General features: G+C 36.3%; 1 protein-coding gene across 4 annotated transcripts in view; it reads left to right on the forward strand.

Annotated features, from left to right (window-relative positions):
• The first annotated feature begins 1,251 nt into the window (after window positions 1-1,251).
• Window positions 1,252-25,849, forward strand: part of LOC106089423 (homeobox protein B-H1) — a 97,454-nt gene continuing 72,856 nt past the window's right edge. For 2 of the 4 annotated variants that reach the window (XM_013255265.2, XM_013255266.2), the window contains exon 1: window positions 1,253-2,688. In XM_013255265.2, coding sequence (XP_013110719.2) covers window positions 1,707-2,688 — 982 coding nt within the window. In that variant the 5' untranslated portion in view covers window positions 1,253-1,706. Of the gene's footprint in view, window positions 2,689-25,849 lie in introns of all 4 variants that reach the window. The other 2 variants (XM_059362472.1, XM_059362473.1) reach the window with 2 other exon arrangements.

The following is a 25,849-nucleotide window of genomic DNA, read 5'->3' on the forward strand; positions in this document are numbered from 1 at the left end:
TGAACATTTCATTTGAATTTCGCCTCTTTACTTAGAACACTTCTGTAAAATTTGGTCTTTAGAGAAAATATCACAAACAAAATTCTTGGGGAATATTTCATTGATATTTAGTGAATTAAATATTGATACACTTGTATACATGGTTTTAAATATTTATTTAAACGTTTTATTCAAACATTTTTACGTAATATGTAGATATAAAGTTAGGATCTGGGATATCACAGCATTGGTTGCTTTGGTCATAGGCTACATATGTTTTTTTTTTTTTTAAATAATAGTTAACAAAATTAAGCAAATCTCTCTGTTTAAGCTTGAAGAGAACTTCTATTCATCAAAAAGAGAAATCTAAGAAACGTTAGATTTTTGGGTTTATCAGGAAAAAAAATTTAAAATCTTGACGATTGTTTCCCTCAATTCCAACAATTTTTCACAGAACAGACCTGGCAGCTTCAAAAGGTTGCAATTCCTTTCCGTTACGAATTAGAAGAAAAACTGCATAAAGCCAGTATGACGCAGTTTTATCCAATTTGACTTAACTTCTGTTATGGTGACAATCACATAAAGCACAGTTATAATCAGTAAATTAACTGATATATGTATACATAGATCCCATATAATCTGCCCTTCCTATTTGACTGTTTGAGAATCAATGCTAATGTATGCATCGTATTTTATTCATTTGTTTATGTTTTGCAATATTCAAGGATTTAGACCAGTGTGCACTTCACAAACAATAATCAAAATATGGTGGGGGAAAGAGAAGGGACCATGAACAAAACTACATCAAATTGCTGAAAATTGATGACGTTTGCGTCGACAGCTATAAAATACATACCAACACTCTCTGTTCACAACCAACGCTCTCTGTTCTGATTTAGGGTAAATGGAAAATTTATTGTTCACTAACTGGGAGAGTGGGCTTGCGAGAGAGCAGCAATGGTTGCAAGTAAAGAGTGGTGGTTAAACAAGACCTGTGATTGGCTAAAGACACTATCCCCCCAAATGTTGAGCACCGTTAGAAAGCAAATGTTCATCTCTTTCTTCCCCATTGAAATGAACGAACTGTTTAGCCAGGTCGTATGGTTGGGTTTATACTCTTTTTCTGCAGAGAGGAAACAATTTATTTGTGAGCTTCAGTGTGTGTTACTTTTTCAAGTAACGCCAGCTTCTCTGTCTCTGCCGGCGTCGGTTAGATGAAGGAGGCATGTATGAGTGGTGTGCTCTCGCACTTCGGAAACCAGTTTTCTTTGGGGGGTTTCTTTCGTTGTTGTGTGTAATCGAAGGAACACTGTGTCTGGCCTTTTTGCAAGCAGTTCCTTTCTCGTTAGTTTCATGGACGCCACGAGCCATTTTTTGCGCTGCCACTAATAACGCACGTTTTGCCGACGCTATTTTGTAATACCAACGTGCGTGTAGTTCACATGTTACAAAAACTGGTTAAACGTACACACGTGATATTTTCTTGTTGTTTGTGTTAATTGAAATTCGTGACGCCAAAACTTGAATGCTGCAAAACTTAGACTGGTACTTTGTAAGCGAATGTATGAACAAATTATAATGTGCTAATTAGCAGTTTCCCCTTTCAATCGGCAAAAAAAAAAGAAATTTTATGAACAGAAAAGAAATGAAAATCGCAACAGAATTAATTGTGACATATATTTAAGTTGTTTTGACAGTGCAAACAAAGTGTTTCATTAACTTTTTATATGTGCGGCTTGTCCAACGAAATTCCTTCCGCATCAATGACTATGATACGTTGCAGTAGCCCCGCCATGTCCGAGATATCGGTGGGTTCCCCCAGTCCACCGCCGCCCAGACACCGAACGTCTCTAACGCCAGTCATTGCAAAAGCTTCCTCTCAGAATTGTATCCCTCCGGCGAAAAGACAAAAGACGCCTATGAACCATCTCCAACATGCGGATTTTGTCCAGCCTTTGCCTCAAAGACGAAAATCCAGCCATGAACGAGTTAAAAGCTTTTCCATTGCCGATATTTTGGGCAAAAAAGAAGAGAAAACAGATCCTAAGAATATCAATGCTTCACCTCCACCACCCGTTACCATTCGACCACGAGTGGTGGGCCCAACCATGTCCGGTAATATTCCAATAACTCATACATTACCAATGCCTGAAGTATGTGCTTCAACGGCTCCTTTGCTTATGCTCGATTTGCCCTCAATGCACAAGCTCATGCCCACTTCATGGGGTGATCCTGTCCGTTTGGGGGCCATTGCTCTTCCAAATGCAACTTCACCACACCTGACACTGCAACCGTTAATACCACCAACCCTTCTACACTATGAGCAACGTCTGGCTTGGGACTATCATCGGCAATTGCAAGAGCATTTTCACGCCCAGGCCCAGTTGCTGCGTCAAATGAGCATGGACCCAAATATAATACCCTCAGAAGATGGCTCCGAACGAGGAGGATCTCGCGATTCCAGTTCTGGTGGCAGTCAATGTTGTTCCCCGGAGGTCAATGTGGCCAGCGAGGATGATGATGCCGATGAGGATGAAGATGTGACAGAAAGAAGTGATCGCAAATGTCAGTCATCATTAGAGCGATTATCGGCCAGCGAAACTGAAGAAGGTACAAGGAGTAGCGGAAATAAGAGTTCGAAAAATCCCAATGATACTCCTTTAGATGCTCTGTTCCAATTATCAACCAAAAACTTTGACGAAGACCAAGGTAAGTTTAACATGCAGCCAAAAGTCAGTAAAAACATCATTGCGTAGTTTAAAGAATTTGTGAATGAATGATAAAAATATTCGAAAAAATAGGTATTTTATGTTTTTTTATTTAACAAAAATTTTGGTTCTTTAAGATAACAAGGAAAATAAACCATGCGCTTGGGAAAACCTTCGGCATTCTCTGAAATTGTACGGAAAATAGCTTAATTTAACTTTTTTGAGTGTATCCAAGTTGAAAAAAAAAATATTTGGCAACCCTATGCCTGAGTAGAAGTGTGCGTTTGACAGCTGATCATTCTTTTTAAAATTCTCTATTATACTGTTCTTCAGTTGAAGTATTTTTTCGCGCTTTACATTAAACAAACTGCAGGCTTTTGGAATTTTATCAAGTTTTCCTGTAAATTGGCCGAATCTACAGAGAATCATATTCTCCCAAGCTGGTGTTGAGTTGCATAACCATCGTTGCCGTTGTTATTGCATTGCTATTGCTGAATTCCTAACTGGATATTTTGATATTTTTGTATTCCTCTTTGCGTGCTGTTGTTGTTGCTGTTGTGTTTGCTGCTTTATTATTTTTGAGCTATGCCGGGAAACAAATCTCTAAAATGTGGTTGCTGCGAGGAGCCAATAAATAAATCTGGGAGTGTGATGTGCAGACTGTGCTCCCGCTGGTTCCATGCCAACTGCGTCAAACTATCGGAGAAAGATTTACTTGCGCTGAGGTCTGTGAAATCAAGCGCCTTTATATGTAACTCGTGTGAAAATAATATTGGCACAAATGGTTTTTTTACTGACATATGCAGTTTAGAAAGAAAGCTGGATGATTTCATCACAAAGAATAATAGTGACCAAATGGCGATTAAAGATGCTTTGGATGATATAAAAACAGAGATGTCTACATGTATGAGTGGCATTAGAGCAGACATTGTTGAATGTAATAAAAAAATAATATCTGTGGAAACTTCAACATCTCTTAGGATTTCCAAGTTGGAAATGGAAAATAACATGTTACATCGACGTCTTAATCGTGGGGACATAATCATTGGTGGCCTACCCGGTGGAATTACTGATTTAGTTGGCACTGTTGTCTCATTAGGTGCTTTCTTCAAGGTTGACATTACTAAGCAAGACATAAACCATGTTTGCTACATAAGTAACCGAAAGTTTATTCTGCTTAAATTAAATAATGTAATGATTCGAGATGCTATTATGAGCGAATACTGGAAAACACGGTCGTTGAGGGTGTGTGACTTTTTTAATGGTGCTGGCAATGATGTTGAACGCCGGGTATATTTAAACGATCACTATTCTCCTGCAGCAAGCCACTTCAACATGATTTGCAAGCAACTACTTCGAAAACAACTGGCTGTTAAATACAGAATCTTGCACGGTGACAATTTGAGGGTCAAGTTATCGTTACATGATGGAAGCGAAGTTATTCGTGGTGTTGATGAGTGCGTTGCGCTTCTTGAGTCGTCTGGTGGCGAAACATCATAATCCGTTCTACACGTACGTTTATTGTAATTCTTAGAGATTTGATTAACAATTTTTTTGGTAAATTTTTCTATTTTCGAAAATTTTTGAATAATTTGAATATTTTTGTATTTTTTTTTTCTCTATTTCTGAACAAATGTGTAAATACTTCGATTGATTATGTATGTATATAACAAATAATTTGTTAGTTTTTTTTATGGATCTCATAATTTATAATGATCAGCTGCTTAGCAGTAATTTGAATTTAATATATTATATGAATTTAAATTTAATATATTATATGGGTTTTAGGATTTTCTTCGTTATGATTACAAATAGACCTAGTTTACTAATATTTCTCAATTTTTGGCTCCCCGCAACAGAAGATTCTTATACCTTTGATGTCTTCTAACTTAAACCTTGGTCCTGTTGTTAGCAACAACAATTTTATAAACTCAATATTGAGAGAATGTAATGACAAATTAAATGTAGCCCATTTAAATTGCCAGAGCATGAGACCTTCAGCTTACTCATCTAAATTTGATGAACTTAAATCGATTTTATATGAATCTAAGCTTGATGTTGTAGGAATTTCTGAGACCTGGCTTAAATCCCCTGTTTCTTCACGCTCTGTTAATGTTCCAGGATATACTTTACATAGAAATGACCGCAAGAATTCTAGGGGCGGTGGCGTAGGCATATATATTTCATCGAACCTTAAACATAAGTTGGTTTTTAAAAGTTCCATTTTGGGGATGTGTGAGTCTCTCTTTATTGAACTTTATTCTGGTTCGGCTAAGATATTATTTGGGGTTGTATACTTGCCTCCTCCAGGTGATTTTGCCACGTTTGAGGAAACTCATCGTGATCTTTTCATACAGTTTTCCAATATAATAGTTGTTGGTGACTTCAATTGCAACTTGTTCAATATTTCTTCTTCTTCTTTAGTTCGTTCGACCTGCTGTAGATTATGTTTATCCGTTTTGCACAATTCTAGGCCCACACACTTTGATGCAGTGCATGGCACCACAACCTTGTTAGACTTTATGCTCCTGAGTTCTAATTTAAGTGAACATTTATCGGACCAGGTTCAATGCCCTGCGATTTCTCGCCATGCATTGATATTTGCGGCTTTTGATTTTCGCATGAGTAGGACAGATCCCTTTGTGGAATTTTATGACTACAATAACATTGATATGTCTGGAGTTCTTAATTTTTTGGACAGTTTTAATTTCTCTGATATGTACATGTCTTCAGATGTAAATGAAAAGTGTACTATTCTGACAAACCTATTTGAAAGTCTTTTTTCTTTTGTTCCTGTTTTGAGGAAAAGAGTCGTTTTGTTTGGTGATGAGTGGATGAACTCCAACGATATTGTTTTCACTAAGTCTTTGAGGGATATGGCTTACTCTGAGTACCAATTGAACAGAACACCAGAAAACTGGCGAACTTTTTGCAGATATAGAAATAAAACTAAATCTCTAATTCGGAGAGAGAGACGGAAGTATTTTGTAAGACGTTTCGGTGGGCTTAATGCGGATGGTTTATGGAAAGTGCTTCGTGGTTCTGGTTGCATTGGTGATGATGCTTTCGTGTACAATGGCGACATAGATGACGTCAATGAATTCTTTGCGCATGGCGCGCAATCTAATTTGCATGATATTATTGATATCAATACTTTTTCTTTTAGTGAAGATGGATTTTCTTTTGATTGCATTGGTATTGATGATATTGCTGTTGCTATATCTAAGATTAAGTCGAAAGCAATTGGAGTTGATGGAGTTTCTGTGCAGTTCTTAAATATTCTTTTTCCTCATCTATCTGGTGTCATATTGGATTTGGTAAATGCAATTCTGACTTCCTCTGTTTTTCCTACTGCATGGAAAACAGCTCGTGTAGTTCCTATTCCGAAGAGAGCTTCGGTCAATAGCCTGGAAGATCTGAGACCTATTTCCATTCTGCCTGTTTTGTCGAAGGTTTGCGAACATATTATGAAAGATCAGATTCTTTTACAATTTACAAATAGAATTTTTCAAAACCAGCATGGATTTCGTAAAGGCCATAGTACAACCACTTTACTCCTTCAGCTTACGGACTCTATAAGAATGAATAACAATTTGGATAGATTTAGTGTTTTGGTTTCCCTTGATTTGACTAAGGCATTTAATTCCATATCTTACAAGATTTTAGTAGAGAAACTTTGTTCAAAATTCAATTTTTCTAATTCTGCATGCAGACTTATTTTATCCTACTTAGGTGGTAGGTCTCAATTTGTTAGCTTGAATGGCAATGTTTCCTCTATTCTTCCTCTGGCCTCTGGTGTTCCCCAAGGTTCGGTCTTGGGGCCCTTGCTATTTCTTCTATACATAAATGATTTACCTGAATGCTTAGATCTATCTATTTGCACAGTTTTCTTATATGCAGATGATGTTCTACTTCTTTTTAATGGCCAACGTGATTGTCCTGATGCTTTGGAGATTGGAATTAATCGTTGTTTGGGTCAAGTTTGTCGATGGACCAGTACTAATGCCTTCACAATTAACCCGTTAAAGACTAAAGCCTTGTTGTTTGGAAATAATGTGTTTGATTTTCATCTTTTGTTGGGATATGATGAGGTTAGCTTTGTGGATGAGCTTAAGTGTCTTGGGTTGGTACTTGATAAGAATCTAAATTTTGGGGCTCATATTGACCATGTACATAGTAGAGTGTACTATACCCTGCGTAGGATATATTCTACAAACATTTATTTGCCTCTATGGGTTAGAAAACGATTGGCCCATGCATTGTTAATGCCTTCTATTAGATATGGTCTTGAGGTTGTGTCTGGTACTACCATAGGCAACATTCAGAGGTTAAGGCGTATTATTAATATCATTGTTCGATTTGTATTTAGTGTCCGCAGGCGTGAACATGTAACAGAATTCGTCAGAGAGTTTCTTGGTGTTTCCTTCGAGAACTATATCAATTGTACTAACCTGCTGTTGTTTCATAAAATAATTAAAAATGGTGTACCTTTTCCTTTACGCGATTTATTTACCTTCTCCCGTTCGGTTAGAAATACTCAAATTGTTATTGCTAGGATATCATGTTCTTCATACGAAAAGTCTTTCGCTGTACGTATTGCTCGGTGCTGGAATTTTTTACCTATTGATTTGAGAATTTTTTCTCATTCAAACAATGCTTTTCGATTGAAAATTACAGGTTACTTTAACTTTGAGGAATCCTGATTTCTGCTTTTTGTCCCTTTTTTAATTGACTTATTTTTTTCTTTTTCCATATGCTTTTGCTGCCGCTTCTGAACATGTGCCATTTTCTACGCTTGTAGTATTCTTTTTTTTTTCCTCTTTCATGAATGTTGTTGCTAACATCATAGGATTAGATGCTTTTCATTATTCCTGTTTTGTTTTTAATTGGCTGGGGAGCCTATAATAACCATTTCTTTTTTTTTTTTTTGTAATCAAATAAGAATAGTTCATAATTTAGATTTTAGTGAGAGTTAAGTTTTATTTTTGTACTTAGGCATATTGTTACATATGCAATGCGAATTTTTGGCCAAATAGGCTTAGTGTTGCAAAGATGCGAATAAATAAATAAATAAATAAAAATATTATTACACGAGGTGTGATCAAAAAATTACCGTTATTTGCAAATTTCATAAGTTTCGTATATTCGATTTTTTGTTAAGTCGGTCTGTTATATATGTTGGTAATATCAGTCATTTTGGAGTGTCACTTTGTTTTCGACAGACAAGTTTTCAGACAGTGTTTTCTTCGATTTTTTGCTATTCGTAAAAATGGATCAACGAAACTGTATCAAGTTTTGTGTAACCAAAACGTGCGTTTAAGAAGTTTTTCGAAGATTGGAAAAAACAGACATAAATTGAAAAAAAAAATAAAAAATATGTGAGGGGGATTACTTTGAAGGGGGCAAGATAGTTGATGAATAAATAAAATTTAAAATAACGGTTAGTTCATATCCAGCATATGACTAAATATCTGGTTGTTTATTCATGTTGAGCCAATTTAACTATTTTGTCGGGTATTCCCGTGCCTCATTATGCATAATTTCCGCTTGAGTGGATTAAATATTTTTCCCTTCACAATACCATTCGTTTAAGAAAAAACTTGAGTAGAAAAAAAACAAAAATGAAGGGTTTTCCCATTTCAAGTTCACAGTCGAGCGTTGATTTTGGAGGTCACCGCACAATGTCGTGAGTTCATTCAGTAAAGTTGGTCAAAAATAGAAATAGTTTATTATTATAGAAGGCATAGGACCATATAGGTTTTGGAATTGGTCCTATATAGATCGATCTTCCGATTTAACTTCCCGAGCCCACAAAATGCTCATTTTCTAATCGATTTACCTCATATTTGAAACAAAGACTTGTTTTGGGCCAAACTCCTTAACCATGCCAAAAATTTGCCAAATCGGATTGTTTTTCTATAAAGATGTCATATATATAGATCTCCCAATGAATGGTTTTGGCCTATAAGAAACCTATTTTTAAGCCGATTGAGCTGTACCATAATATACATATTTGTCGCAATTCTATGGCATATGGTTGTACGTACCGGATTGTCCTAATAGATTCCTTCATTGGCCGCTTCATTATACACACACTGTTACAACAACAACAACATAGTTGTCATCCTATTTTGCTGAATTTGGCAACAGAAATGTATTTTAATAGAAGCTCCAAGTATTTATTTATTTATGTCAGTCTATGGAATTACAATTCTTACAGACTACGATTATCATAATTACTAGCGAAATATAAATCTTATAAATCCTTAAATCTATTAATGGTGAAAGAAAAATCTAAATTAAATTTCATATTTATAAGATTAAATTATTTAATGGTTTCATTTTGACTATAGTAACTTCTATTCGTTTTAACATAAAACACTTCAACAAATCTTAGAGATCTACTTGGTGCTTTGAATCCTATTAAGAAAAGCAACTCAGAGTGGTATATAGATCCAGAAACCAATTTATAAAGGAAAACAACAAACATTTTAGATCTGCGGACACTCAATGAGTCCAAATGAATAAAGTTAGACTTTGATTCTTGGTTTCACTTTGACTATAGTTACTTCTATTCGTTTTAACATGAATAAAATTAAATTGGGTCTAAATGAATAAAATTACACCCCGATTCATAAGATGGGAATGGATTTGAGAAAAATATGGGAAATAATGCAAATTAATTAAAATTTTTTGGAGTCTTCCCAAACGATTAATATTCACAAAATAATATGGATTCCATACAATTGATGCATAGTCCAATCTTGATCTAACAAATGTCGTTTACACTAACTTACGAGTGTTGGGGTCTGAGAACTCCTTACAATTTCGTCACATAAAAGCCAAAGAAGTGTACGCCTTAGGCAAAATATAATCTTAATGTAAGTAATCTCTGAACCCAATTGGGTTTACCCTGTAGAGCTCTCGAGACCATTCTACTAGATATCTGGTTAATTTAACGTGAATAGAGTTTGCCCTTTTTTTATTCTTTTGTCCACTTCCTTTTTTATTCGACAATGAGTTCTTTATGCTCTGAAGTCGCCTATGCCTTATTTCTATGTCTCACTTCAATGATTTGGACACTGAACAAGCAGAAAGTAGAAATTTCTGCCAAATCAGCCGAAAATAGAATCGATCGGAGATCGATTTATGTGAGACCTAACGATGGATGTTGGAAATCAAAATAACCCGCTGCGGGCGAAATTACAGCCTAGTCGTATAACACTTACGGTTTCCAGGGCCTCAAGATGTCACATCGGGAGATTGGTTTATATGGGAGCTATATCACGTTTGTAAGGAGTCGTAGCAAAACACTCCTTGCGAAAGTTGAGCCAATTCGGACAAACATTGAGGCTTCTTTCTAGTGGCTCAAAAAGTCAAATCGAAGTACAGGAGTTTTCCACACCCAATCTATGGTGGTGGGTTTAAAAAAAATTAATAACTTTTGTTAAGGCAGACAAATGCGGCTGATACTTTACCAGGTTTAAGAACATACTTTTGAAAACTTAAAACACAAAAAACTAGGGCGAACATTTTCTGTCCTGATCCTCCTAAGTTGGGATTCACTTCCATGAGTTCGTCTTACTAAGTGCTACAGTTTTGAGTAACTGTGATAAATTTTTATTTATTCAAAAACAAAACATACTGCCACATTATTAATAAACGTACCAACTGGTTCGCTTCTATACCGATAGTTACATTAAATATTAAAATTTATGATCATCATTGAGCTTGAATCGGATAGCACTCATTGGTATGTGAAAAATTTGCCTCTGTTCCTAAATGGAATATTCATGGGCAAATTTGCATTTACTCGTTGATCTTTGAGCTTTTAGTAGTTAAAGAAAGGACAGCGCCTAAGCTCAATTGAACTACACATTAATCTGTTCAATACTTTTGTATACACTTTTTAAAAATAGCTTACGATCTTGTTACCAATAACTATGATTTCATTCGGGTTATTTATTTTTATATGACTTTCTTTCATTCAACTTAACTACATGTTGATAGGGGATTAATTCACCAAAGAGCAATGAAATAACTGAAAGTTTGAACATATCGATCAGCCGTCGCAGTCCGTTGTCATACATTTGCGAACATCACGTATGAATCGTCATAGGTCGTCTTGTGAGACGTGGCTTTCCGTCTGCATGAAGTCAGGCAGCCATTTATGGTCAGTGCGATATCTGCTAAAATTTAAGCCGGACTAGTAAGGTCATACATACAGCATTGAGAGACCATAGCAGTTAGATCGTAGCGAATAAAACCAAGGCGAGTTGACTGTATAATACCCTAAACCATAGAGTGTAAATAGTACTGTAAAGCAAATACTTGAGAATATCCGAGAGTCTAAATATCCGTCCATATCCTTTCAGCCTTTGGCATTCCCCTAAAGTTGGTCACCTCGGTATTTCGAAAACTTGTCAAATCTTCGTTTGTAACAATCCCTTGAGGATTACAATATCTCGACTTGTTTCGGGGATATTCGCTTTTTAAATTTTTTCTGTGCATTTTTGACCTAGATTTGATTTGTATTTTGCAGTTTACAAAGGCATTAGTGCTTCGATTTTCTTTTTTATGCATGATTTCGATTTGTGATAAGATGGACATCGACTTTGCCACAAAAAGTGTCCACATCTGATAATTTAGTTAAAATTTGTACAGTTTGGAAATCATTGTACATGAATCAGCCGCATTTGTGTCTCTGACATTCATTCCAAAACAGGGGAAAATTGCATTTTTGTGAAAACCAAAAATCAAATTGAAAAATCTCTAAAAAAACGAATAAAGATATCTTAGCAATTCTTTTTGAATTTTGCAGATAAAAGTGTCCTTGAAACTCTTAAAATAAACTCTGCCCGAATTTTTTTTTTACAAAAATCTCTTTTTGGGAGGGGATGAATGATTCCAAATTGGCATCCTTTAGTAAATTTGCTGTGGAGGCTACAAATATTGCTAGTTACAACATAGTTTTTGCATGGGTTCAGGGAACATATGGATTTAAAAACACATAAACCCAAATGGGGGATCTGGGCTTTGGAATTTGAGGGGTTTTTCTAAAATTGTCTATGAGGAAGTACATATAGCACCCGTTTGAATTAACATATCTTGTTCAAATTTCAATTAAAACACATCTACAATACGTCTTTTATATATATTTTTTTACTAGTTTGCTCGTTGTTCTCCCACTGTGCGTTGAGAGAAATAACGTTAAGTGCAAAGAGAGAACCAAAATGATGCACGCAAAAAATTAAATGTTTGAGACATTGCATTGAGTGTCTTTTCACAGCCATAAAATCGCATAACGCTTAAAAAACACATACAATCATTATACGTAAATCTGATCCGATTTTCTCGGAAAAGAGGCTGGCCTTGTTTGAAAAAGTCATATGTGCAACCTTTGCTGGGATATTTCTTCATTTCCCGATACCATTTTCATTTCCAAAGAAGGTGAGAGATATTTTCCAATCAATGTAATATAATATAATACAACAATTTAATTTTAAGATAGTTCATCGCGTTCTTTTTCCATTTTACGACGAAGCTAATTTTTGGCTCAATGGGTACGTAAATAAGCAGAATTGTCGATTTTGGAGTGAAAATCAGCCAGAAGCATTGCAAGAGAAAACCAATTTATCCAGAAAGTCACAGTTTGGTGCGGTTTATGGGCTGGTGGCATCATTGGCCCATTCTTCTCCAAAGATGATGGGAATCGTGACGTAACTGTAAATGGTGAACGCTACCGTGAGATTATATCTATCTTTTGAGAGGCGAGTTCGGTAAACATTTTATTTCATGTTCGGGACAGGGCAATTGACCGCATAGAGCGTGTGGTTTAACGTTCTTAGACTATTTTTGTGGGACTATGTTAAAGCTCATGTCTTTGCAGAAAAACTCGCTTCAATTGACGCATTGGAAGACAACATTGAATCATTTATTCGTGAGATACCGGCCGAAATGTTGTAAAGAGTGTGCCAAAATGCTACTAAGCGGATGGACCATTTGAGGCGCAGTCACGATTAACAAGGCTCGAAGGACCATAAACAGGAGTGGGGGTCTTCCAGTTAGACGTGAAGTCGGGTTAGATTGGCTGTTGCTTTGAGAAAAGAGAGGCGGTGACGTGACTGGCGGAATTCCCTCAGTCGATGCTGTGTGGGCTGTAATATTATGCGATTAACTAATCTTATTATTCCTCACAGAATAAGGAATAATAAGTTAGATGGCGAGAAGGTAATCCCAACGAAAAAGAGTTAGAAAAAAAATTACCCAATGGTAAACTTCGGGTATTGATATAGAGACATTGGTTTTATTATGAGAGAAAGAGTAGAGATGTGTTGCTCACCTTGCTGGGGTTGTAAACAAGTGGCAAGTTCATTAGTAAAAGAATTTCAGGTGAGCTTAAGTGCTAAAAATGGGTACATTTAGTGCTAATTGATATTTCCTTACGTGCTACAAGTTCATTTACAATTCACAATTTGGCTTCATATACTTCGACTTATTCTACGATAGATATGTACAATACTTAAATTAAAGGGACAAATTCAAATTTGTCTAGAAGTCATATATATATATATATTGTTAATAGATGGCATATAAGCTAAGATTATTCTCAATTGTTGAGCAATTTTAAGGTCATTATCTGGGGCATGGTAACTTCCAAGTGGCTATGTTACTATTGGGTTGGTTTTATATAATCGTCTTGAAGTTCAACACCCAGTCCAGCAAGACAAGTAGATATTTTGAGCTTTCATTAAATTTAACATTCCCTACTCCCAAGGAGACAGAATACAAATGTCGCAGAAAGGGGCAAACTTTCAAAAAAGGCCAAACTGCTACTTAATCGCACGACGGTGACGCTGCTCCCTATTTGACATCTAACAAAATGTACGGTGCTTTCTTATCCGTTTGCCTGACGAGTTCTGTTATGACTTCTTTATCAACTGCTACGATTTGCAGCAGTTATGTAACTTGATCATACTACGCACCTGGGACGGAAATATAATCAGATTTTTAGCTTCTGCTCACATGGGATTAAATACAACTCGGCCCTCCGAAAATTTTCGCTAATTCTTTACAGACAAGCTTTCACTTGTTTTCATTAATTGTGTGTTAATAGACAAAGTAGGTATCAAACTTAACATACCCTCGCCTTAAATAGTGATTAAGTGGAGCAAGAAGTTATAAATTAATTTTTTTTTTGTTCATTCAAATGTGCGAAAGCAAAAACAAAAAAGTCACAAAACGAACACAAGAAGAGGGAGATTAGCTTGCATCCAAATCAATTTCGCAATGATAGATGGATGGCTGGCTGGGCAATTGCGACATGATTACCCCAGAAATTGGACTGAGTATGTGACGGAGTGTCTGCCCATGTGTCTGTGCGATTGCTGGACCGACAATGGTTATGCAAAACTGGGGAAACGGTTTCTGATTTTCTTTGAACGTGAGCGTGAACTGAATCAATGCATACGAATTGGGATGACCAACTACCAGCACCAGTGCCAGCAAATCTTCGGCAGCAAAACAATGGTCTTACCAATGAAGTTGCAGATGCCGCTGACAAGCTTCATCTTGTTAAGCTTAGCGGTGTTAGTGTGTTCAGACCTTTTCGCTTGATCCCATAGCCGACAGCCGATTGCACTGTTAACCGAAATCACACGATTTTGCCTATTTAGCTACTGTTTCGTCAGTCCACTCTCCCATCCGTCCGTTGCTTCCACAAGCCCATGATTTCGCAGAGCGCTTTTTACTCTGGCTCGTTTAAATGCAGTGGCAAGAAAGTTATTCATGTTTCTTGAGTTGGAAATTGTGCGGTTATGGGTGATGTCTGGCGGGATGGATTTACGTTGTGGCCGATTATGGAAAATTGAAATTGTCTGCGGCACGTACGTGTAAATCGTAAATCGCTTGGATGGATCCACATCACAGAGTTCAATGTGCAACACAGTGGCAACGAGACATGTTTCAAGGTTTGCAGGGAATTCGCATTGCAATGGAATTGCGCCTTGGATCGATCGATTGACGATAGCCGCTGTTTATGGTAATGCCTCGCCAAGAGTAATGAGAACATGTGCAGCATTAATGAGATGATAGTTTGAATGATGCTACCGCTTTGGCTGGACCAACATTTGATTAAGGTGATCATGTTGTTGTGGCGATGTTGAAGATGTTATTGCAAAACTGCTACTGTATTTTTATCGCTTGTGATTTGATTTGAAACATAATTTGCAAGATGCTACATCCTGAGTAGTATGCAAGAGCAAATATAACCGAATGCGTACGTGATGCTTTCACAAAATTAAAGATAGGACAGTGATTTAGCGCCACTGACGCTGTTGCTCCATGTGAACACAGATAAGAACAGAGTGTTCTACTCCCTCCGCTTGCGTTCACCGCATCTTTTTTGCAGCGGGCACTGGGGAATGGCATTCCGAAACTGTTGATGCTTAGAATTCCAGAGAAATATGAAATGCTTACACAAAAAGACACAAACAATTTGGAATATGTCTTAGCGATACAGGAGTACCCCGTGAAATTCCTCAGGCCTATTATGTGTACGAATCAGTACTAACACCTATTTATTTATTATTTTATGCCCATAATTTTGTCATTTTGTCATTCAGTGAGACACATCGAAATATCAATTTCCGACCCTATAAAGTATATTATTGATAGTCGTAAAAATCTAAGACCATCTAATCATGTCCGCCCGTCTATCCGGCTGTCTGTTGAAATCACGCAACCGTCCTTAAAAATGGAGATATTGAGCTGAAACGTTGCAGATTCATTTTTATACCCACCACCGAAGGATGGGGGTATATTCATTTTGTCATTCCGTTTGCAACACATCGAAATATCCATTTCCGACCCTATAAAGTATATATATTCTTGATCAGCGTAAAAATCTAAGACGATCTAGACATGTCCGTCCGTCTGTCCGTCTGTCTGTTGAAATCACGCTACAGCCTTTAAAAATTGAGATATTGAGCTGAAACTTTGCACAGATTCTTTTTTTGTCCATAAGCAGGTTAAGTTCGAAGATGGGCTATATCGGACTATATCTTGATATAGCCCCCATATAGACCGATCGGCCGATTTAGGGTCTTAGGCCCATAAAAGCCACATTTATTATCCGATTTTGCTGAAATTTGGGACAGTGAGTTGTGTTAGGCCCTTCGACATCCTCCGTCAATTTGGCTCAGATCGGTCTAGATTTGGATATAGCTGCCATATAGACCGATCCTCCGATTTGGGGTCTTAGGCCCATAAAAGCCACATTTATTATCCGATTTTGCTGAAATTTGGGACAATGAGTTGTGTTAGGCCATTCAACATCCTCCTTTAATATGGCTCAGATCGGTTCAGATTTGGATATAGCTGCCATATAGACCGATCCTCCGATTTGGGGTCTTAGGCCCATAAAAGCCACATTTATTATCCGATTTTGCTGAAATTTGGGACAGTGAGTTGTGTTAGGCCATTCGACATCCTCCGTCAATTTGGCTCAGATCGGTTCAGATTTGGATATAGCTGCCATATAGACCGATCCTCAAATTTAGGGTCTTAGGCCCATAAAAGCCACATTTATTAGCCGATTTTGCTATGATTTGAGACAGTGAGTTGTGTGAGGCCCTACAACGTCCTTCGTCAATTTGGCTCAAATCGGTTCACATTTGGATATAGCTGCCATATAGACCGATCCTCCGATTTAGGGTTATATGCCCATAAAAGCTACATTTATTATCCGATTTTGCTGAAATTGGGGACAGTGCGTTGTCTTAGGCTCTCCGACGTCCTCTGTGAATTTGGCTCAGATCGGTCCAGATTTGGATATAGCTGCCATATAGACCGATCCTCCGATTTGGGGTCTTAGGCCCATAAAACACGCATTTATTGTCCGATGTCGCCGAAATTTGGGACAGTGAGTTAAGTTAAGCCCCTTGACATACTTCTGTATTATCGCACTGATCGGTTCAGATTTGGATATAGCTGCCATATAGACCGATCTCTCGGTTTTAGGTTTTGGGCCCATAAAAAGCGCATTTATTGTCCGATGTTGCCGAAATTTGGGACAAAAAGTTAAGTTAAGCCCCTCCACATATTTCTGCTATGGGACATAAGTTATGAGTTTTGCACCGGATTTCGACGAAAGGAGGTTTACATATATAGCCGAGGTGGTGGGTATCCAAAGTTCGGCCCGGCCGAACTTAACGCCTTTTTACTTGTTTGTCCTGTAATGGGCTATATCGGACTATATCTTGATATAGCCCCAATACAGACCGAGATGCCGCTTTAAAGTCTTAGCATCTTAAACCATATTTATTATCCGATATCGGGACAATGAGTTGTGTTAGGCATCTCGACATCCCTCTTCAATACAGCCTATATTGGTTCAGATTTGGAAATAGCTGTCATATATACTGATTCCCTAATTTAAGGTTTAAGCCACTAATAGTTGAATTTATGAACCGATTTTGTTGAAATTAAGTACAATGAGTTGTGTTAGTCTCCTCGACATTCGGACCGAGTATTGTCAATATCGGCCTATATTTAGATATAACTGCCATTAGACCGATCTCTCAATTTAAGGTGTGGAAATTTGAAATCTGGTACAGAGAGTTGTATTAGGATCCTCGTCTAAACAGATCAATACCGTCCAGATTTGGATGTAGCTGCCACATATGTATACTAATATGCCGATTTAAGGTTTCAGGCCCATAAAATGCAGATTCTTTACTCGATTTTGGTGAAATTTGGCACAATGAGCCGAGGCCCTACGAAATTCGTACCGATCATGGTCAGGATCAGTCTATATAGTTGCCATATACACTGTCGGACAAAATAAAGTGCGGTTTTGAATATTTTTAATTTTTGATTGAAACATATATTTGTTGTTTCAAATGTTTATAAATTATAGTTTTATTTTAAATTCGATTAATATTTTTTCTAATAATGAACATTGAAATCTTACTTTATATTTTCTTTTTATAATACAAACTATATGGCACATATGGAATTTCAAGTGGCAAAATTACAAAGTAATATTTCTCTAAAAAATATTATTTGTTATTTATGACTTCTCTTAATCTTTTAGGTATACTTTAAGCAAGGTTCTTCAAAGTATTTGTTGGAATTGCCCTCCATTCTCTTTGCAATGTTTGAAGATTTGATCTGGATTTCATCGGGATTTTGTCATCTAGGATAGCCCAAAGATGCTCTATGGGGTTTAGATCAGGGCTTTGAGCAGGCCATTCTATTATTTAAACGTTATTTTCTTCAAAATATTTTCAGCGACCTTACTCGTGTGCTTGGGGTCGTTGTCTTGATAAAAAAATTAACTTCCCCAAGCCCATTTCCTCCGCACTGTTATAAAGATTTTCTTCCAAAATATTTACATAGTGTTCTCTAGTCATTTTAGAGTCAAGTTTTAGGAGCCTACCATTTCCTAAAGACGAAAAACATCCTCACACCATGAGGCTTCCTCCACCATGTTTTACAGTATGTGTAAGGGTTTTCGATTTTCACACCACACTCTTTTCCGATTTTTGCAATTTTTAAGTTCATATTTTGACTCGTCTGTCCAAATAACTTTATTACAAAATGATTCAGGCATATTTATATACTTTTTTGCAAAAACCAATCGTTTTTTCTATTGGCTACTCGTAATAGAGGTTTTTTCTTAGCTAAGGCACTTTTTAAAGCCCTTTCATTATGTCTTCTTCAAACAGTTCGAGTCGAAATATTTAATTCTAGTTTCTCTTTTGTATCCCTGGCTGCCTTAAAATAATTTCTCTTTGCCAGAATTGCAAGATTCTGATATTTTATGCTTGGAATTTCATCCCATTTCCGAGATCTTGTACCAACATATCTATTCGAGTATGAGTTTTGAAAAAGTAATGGTCGATAAGCGATTTATAAAAAACGCACTTTATTATGTCGCAAAGACTTTTTTTTAACACTTCAATACTTCTACATAAGAAACCTGAATGAACGCGTTTAAAAATTTCAAATATAAATAATTGAAATAATTGAGGCACCCCAACAAATAATGGGACAATAAAAAAACCGTAAATAATACATGTTGATAAAAAATATTGAGGATTCATGAAGAAGGGTACACAACCGCACTTTATTTTGTCCGACAGTGTATATAGATCTCCCGATTTAAGACCATAAAAGCATGTTTATTGCTGAAAATTTAACATAGTGGGGTGTGTTTGGCTCTACGACATTCGAGTTCAATATGGCCTAGATCGGTCTTTTATAATTCACTTTAATTGGCTATGACAGAATATATGTTCTATTAGCAGAAAGGAGAATAGCGTTCCAAGCGCCTCGATCCTCTGCGCTCATTCTAAAATCACTAACATTAAGTTTGTAGGTGTCTCCCATCATTTGGCCTTTCCATTGGGTTTTTGATCGTCAAAAGACTTCTTTACTCGAGCTTATTCATCCATTCTGACAACATGACCTTGCCAACGCAACCACTATATTTTACTACGTGTAACTATGCTACCGTCGTCATACAACTCGTGATATTTATATATAATATAACTGGCATATAGACCGATCTCCCGATTTAAGGTCTTGCAACCATAAAAGGCTCGTTTATTGTCTAATTTCGCTGAAATTGAGCTACGTTAAGCCCTTCGCCATCCTTGCTTTATATGGTGCAGATCGGTCTATATTTAAATATATCTAAAAACCCTCCTGCAAAAATTTAAATCTTCTTATATATAAAAATCAATTGGTGTTTGTTTGTAGGTTTGTGTGTTCCTTATAGACTCAGAAACGGCTGAACCGATTTTCTTGAAATTTTCACAGATGGTGCAAAATGATACCGTGGTGAAAATAGGGTACTACATTTTTTGATATCTGAAGGTGGGCGGACCCTCCTCCTTACCTAATTTTCAGAAACGTCAGATATCGGAGATCGGTGGTGCGATTTAAGCGAAATTTTGTATGCTCTCATAAAGTACTCTAAAAATAAAAATTTGGTATCCAAATTTCGGCTGGGGTACCTAGGGAGGCCGTCCCACTCTAAAACCCACTAAACATTTTTATAGGTCAATGTGGCCGCCCAACCCCCAAAAAACCCCCCAAGCCGGTCATGTTTGCCGACTATGGAAATATGAGGCACAAATTTAAGGTATTTGGGAGTAGACCACTTATCTGATATCAACATTAGGGACCAATTGTCTAGGGGACGTCCCTCCACTATAACAAACCCCAAATAGAACGTATTTGCTCACCAACACAATTTGGGTCTTAAAGAGAGTGTAACTAAATCTTTGTAGTCTAACTTTTGCAATAAGGAGTTTAAATTGAGATTAGAAAACGAATCTGATATCCAATTTTGAGGCCAATTGCAATATGAGGTTCAAATAAATGATAAATAGATATAAATAAGGCATCACCCCTTTCCCAAAACAATTTTTTACACCCAAAGGGTAAAAATTTTTCGACCATGCCAATATGTGGCTCAAATGAAAGGTATTTGAGATAAGAAAACGAATGTGGTAAACTTCCCTTAAACCAATGGCAATATGGGGTTTAAATAGATGGTATTTGAGAGATGAGCACGACGCTGATATTTTTTCAGAGCCAAGTGTCTGGGGGATCACCTCACCCCCGAAAACACTCCTAAATCAGACATCTCACACTCTCTCTTACAGGAAAACGAACGTGAACACTGTTATTGCTGTTTGCTGCGTAATGTTGCCATTTCTTCTAACTTACCTTAAAAGTGTATGAGAAATACCTTAATAGGAGGTTAATCCCCTCGATAAATTATTGTACCGGTTAGGTTTCACGAACTTTATTTCTGTGGTTCAAACAATTAAAACCTCCGATTTCTCTCTTTGAGTCTTCGTAGAGGAGTTTCACATACCCGAAGGGCTCACGAATGTCGCCAGCATTAGTGTAGATAGAAAGGATTTTTTTGCCAGGTTTAGAAATAAAGGCGGATATGCTAACCTGATGTGCTCAACTGTAAATTGGCTAAGCATAGATCAATGATGATGATCAAAACTTAAAGCTTCGTGTGATTGCCATTCAGTACCGTTCGAAACGAGACATCGAATGGAGGACATATGCCAATATGAAGCTAAATGGCCCATTTGCAATGGCAATAAGAACTATACGATATGAATAAAAATTCAAGAGAGTTGATTTATTCGTTAAAAAAAAAGCCAGGGGAGCAAATATTTAAGCTATGTTAAAATGGTTGTCAAAAGGTGTTTCGGACTACTTATTAGCAGTCGTCTGGTATCATCGGTGACGGTGTTTGTAGTGTCTGATTTCTATTGAAAAGTTTAAGGGACAAATAACAATATATTCCATGAATTTATTGGCAAACAGCGTGTCGTTGGACTACTTCTGAAATGCTCATTCATTGAAGAAGCCGGCCCCCTCTCATTCAAGTAGTCACTACCATTCATTCATGTAATAAACCGTAACCGGTTACCTGTGTACCTGTCTGTCTATTCGACTACCCTCATTACCTTCAATTCAATCTTTGCACTACCAGTATAAAAAATTTCGTCCAATTGTAGTTTGGCGGCTTCTGCTCTTTGATCAATTGTTAATTATCCACAAAACAAGTTGCAAATTAGGCTCACCCGCTTTGTTGCGATTATTCTCATTGTGTGTTGACTTCGAACGTGTGCCGTTTGCCAATAGCGTTGTTGAAAGTTATTAATTGTAGACGAGTTTATTGGTATCATTTAGAAATGCATCAATGGTCATGTTGAACCCCAGTCGTTGCTAACTAAAGCACCATCAGAGCAGACAAAGTCAATGCCTGACCCATTTCACCTCACACTGACCCCTATAGAAATTGCTTTTGTACCACACCATTTAAAAATTGATCATATCAAGCACTTTCAAGTTTGCAAAACTCATAACATGAGATTCTTGGAGCCACTATTATGTATAAGAAAAAACAATAACAAAAAAAAAAATAATTTCGGAAATAAAACAAATAAACCCTTCGATTGGTTTCCCGTCAGCAAGTTTTATAGCATCAGCAATTTTGATTCTAAGTATGTTTTATCGATACAGCAGAAGTTGTACAGCAAAACAAAGTCAGGCATGATGCATACAATGATGAAAGGGTGCGTTATATGATGCTTTAGTCTATTTATTGTTCGTTAATGTAAATGTGTTTTTCATGCAATTTTAAAAAATTACCTTTTTTCTATAATCTACGCCATTACTGTAGTACAGGGTATACGAATCGACTCAGAATTATTTTCTTATTCGATTTAGCCATGTTCGTTTGTCAATCTGTCCACAGACTGCGATTCTCATCCGATCGTCAGGAAATTATGCACATACTTATTGTTTGGATTAGAGATAGGCTTGCCAGGTGTTTGGAGTTGGTCTGTGGCTATACCGACACCCTATAATTCGACAAAAAAGAAAGTTATGGGAAAATCCCGACTTTTGGAGCCAACACAAATATTGAACGAATCGGAAGTATAACTACGAGGAATCTTTTTTTAGTGATTGTGCGAATGAAAGTATCCGCTTGAAATTTAGAATAGTTACTTCTTATGGTTGTATGCTGCTGGGAATGGCAAAAGCCCCATATGAGTTCTGATATGGATATAGCTCCCTTATAAAATGGAATGGATGCAAACCATTTTTATGCCATCCAGATCTATCACCTAGATAGATCTTTAAATATATAGATATAGCTTCCATATAAACAGTTATCACGGATTAAATTTTGATCCAACTTGGCTGAAATGTGGTACGAGAAGTACACTTAAACCTTCCAAAAAGAACACCATTGTATACCCTTAAGAACCGATCCATTTCAATAAGCACTCCATATATTACCTTGTAAACCGATCCCTCGATATAACTTCTTGAAATGCCAGTGGTCTTAAGCAATATCCCAATTTATTTTTTATATTTAATCGAATCCAGGTGGTGGGTGTCCAATATTCGGCTCGGCCGATATTAGTCCGTTTTTTATTTATATATTTTTTGTGTTTTTCGAGAATACCGACCAATCCCAATTTATAGTATAGAGTTTCACGACCTCATGCTTTGAGGACCTGACAAGCCTAGTTAGAAATGAACACCGGTATTCACAAAACGTAATGAAGATTTGTAATAGTATTATATGACAGATTTCCTTTATTAATCCTATATTAAGACTTCATTAAGTTTTGTGAATATGCCCGGTAATCTAATGATATTGAAAGAAATCGGTTCAGATTTACATATAGGTCTCCTATATTTGTTCATTTGATGCTACCTTTCACTGCAATAATGAGTTTATTTGTTAACCAATTTTCACGAAATTTTGCACAAAGCATTCCCTTATGACTCTTGCGACAACTGGAAACTTTGATAGAATTCTTTCTAATGCTGTTCGGGAAACTTTTGATTAACATCTATATATATGAGAAAAAGTTGCGTGACTGACTAAAAGCTATAATAATGAAATTTTGTTCGAATGTTGGTCGTCGGTCATAGGCGGTGATATTCGTACGTTTAGGTACAAAAAGTACGAAATGGTACATATTTGACCAGAGCGAACGGAAAGGGTAAAATTATGTTCTAGGGCTTAAACTAAAGAGAGTCTTGAAAAAATGAGGTTTGGTAAAAAAATTTTGTAAAATCGCACCGGAAGTGGGAAAACTAGTACGTTTATTACCGCTGTACTATTTGGTACATACTTTGTAAAATTAACTCGCGTTCTGAATTTTGGAACTTAGATACACTATGGCAACCTTAACTGGGGGACTATATGAGTTTTTGGAAATTTCTACATTTAGATAATTAAAAAGGTACGAAGTGAGTGAACTTTTAAATTTGACTTAAAAGACATCTGGTGGAAAAAGATGAGGAAGAAAAGAAAAATAACGGAGAAATAGTACTGGTAACGCGAGAAAACGAACGTTTAATACCGCAATTGGTACAATTTGGTACTTTCTTAATGGATGGAGCTAGAGGTCTGAAATTTGGCACATATGTACAATTAGGAAATAAATGATGGGTGACTCAATGATCCATTCCAAATTCGTACATTTTGGTACCAAAATTTTTACCATTTGGTTCTTTCCTTACTGACGGAGCTAGAGGTCTGGAATTGTGCATGTAGGTGCAAGAATGAAAAATACGATGGGTACTTTTTTTTACAGAAGCGGACAGATTTTTGAAATAATATACGAACTTCATAATCGTATAAACTGCCTATCTAGGTTTTTTGGAAGTACTACACTAACAAGGGGTATCAAAAACGGGGCTAGCGAAGCGGACCACCGGGATGCTAATTACTAATATCTGCTATGGAAACCGATCGCCTAATTTGACATCTAGCGCATATGACGCATAGAACATCGATAAATAACTCACAATAAACGGTAGACAAACTAAAAATGTTGACCACATTATACGAAAATCTTCAAAAACACTTTGAAGTCTTAAAAGATGTCGTGGCTGTTGATTAGCATTAAATTGATTAAAATTTGTTGATTTGCGGCATTGACTAAAGCGTAGTATTCATATCAGCTCCATTTGATTTTAAACAAGCTTGAATTAATATACAAATTATTATAATTTGTATTCGCCTATAATTTAAACACACATTCCACGAACCGAGGCAACCAACAAGGGAAGCAAAATGTGTGTGGGACGGCAAAGAAGCCAACAACAAAAATACACTGCCAACTCAAAAATATATTAATGCATGCATACATATATTTTTACGCACATATATATATTTATATTTTCTTTATCGGCGGTAAAAGAGTTCCGCTAAAAAACAACCTAACAAAAACACTGGCAAGAAACTCGTTGTGTTGGGGACTTTAAAATATATTTAAAGCATGAGAAATTAGTATGTCGATACATTTGGAAAAAAATTGTAAGCCAAAGTTGTATAACAAATCAAATCTAGATAAAATACTATTATCTTATGTTATTAATAGCTGGGGACGTTTGCCTCGCTACAACAATTAAACAACTTAAGAAAAACAAAAATATTTTAAAGTTAAAGTCCAGGAATTCAAAAGTTTTCATGACCCACGTGTGCCCTACAAGTCCACTCGAATGCAAATTTGGATTTCGGATTCGTTCTCTAGACCTCATTTCTCATCTTGTCTTGATCAGACCGCATATCACAATTTCAATACCAGATTCGTATTCTACTCCAAAATGGATTTTTGTACTATAGGATTACATTTATTTGGGGTATTCAGTTTGGGCTGAACCAGAATGCTAATGCTGACTTATAGATTCTTCCTTGGACGAGGAAAAAGTTTTGCTGTAAACACCCTCTTTATGTAATGATCGAGTGGAAAATTCGTAGTTAAATATATAGTGAGGTCAACGTTTCCTCGCAATCTCAAACACGAGCCGCAACAAAATCAATTAAAATTTTTAAACAAGATTTTTCTTACTGTGTATCGTCATTGGAATATGTATTCGTGCCCGTTAGGTAGCATCGGAGAGAGAATAAGCGAATACGCATACGAAATAAAGATGCAAAGATTCGAATCTATGAAAACGTCAAGCAATTAGCAAGGGGATTATACGCCACGATTTGTGCCTTCTAACAAAACATTCTCAGTAGTCAGATTTCTAATGAAATTCCTTAACTGAAGTGAATTTAAATAGCGTCCAATTAGCAAAATTGGGACAATTTATGGATATGATATCAGATATTAATTTAAATACTTGCCATTTTTGAACAAGAAGCCGTTTGTCTTTATTTATTAGATAAAATTTCCAATTAAGATGTGGATACAACAATGTGTGGATACAACAATGTGAAGTGGATACAACAATATTTTTCTTTTTCTTTTTTGGTTTTATTAATTTCAAAAAACAAATTGACAAAACTTATATATGCCATCCAATTTTGTAGTCAGAAGTTTACTCAAATCGTAAATCAAAGGCAGATGACTTCGATTTGAATGAAAAACAACAGGAGTCTTCATCTAAATTCTTACCAATGTTTATAAAAATAAAATATTTGTATCACTAAAATTGTTGGTCAATTAATATTATGTGGTGCTATTATTTTGATTGCTGGTGTTTTTTCGCTTAATTCTTAAATTCGACCGATTTACAAACCTTTTACTAAAACGAAATTTTCGAAACAAAAATATAAAGTGTTGTATATTTTTGATATGGTCCATTTT

This window comes from Stomoxys calcitrans, chromosome 2, assembly GCF_963082655.1.
Source record: "Stomoxys calcitrans chromosome 2, idStoCalc2.1, whole genome shotgun sequence".
In the NCBI taxonomy this organism is placed as follows: Eukaryota; Metazoa; Arthropoda; class Insecta; order Diptera; family Muscidae; genus Stomoxys; species Stomoxys calcitrans.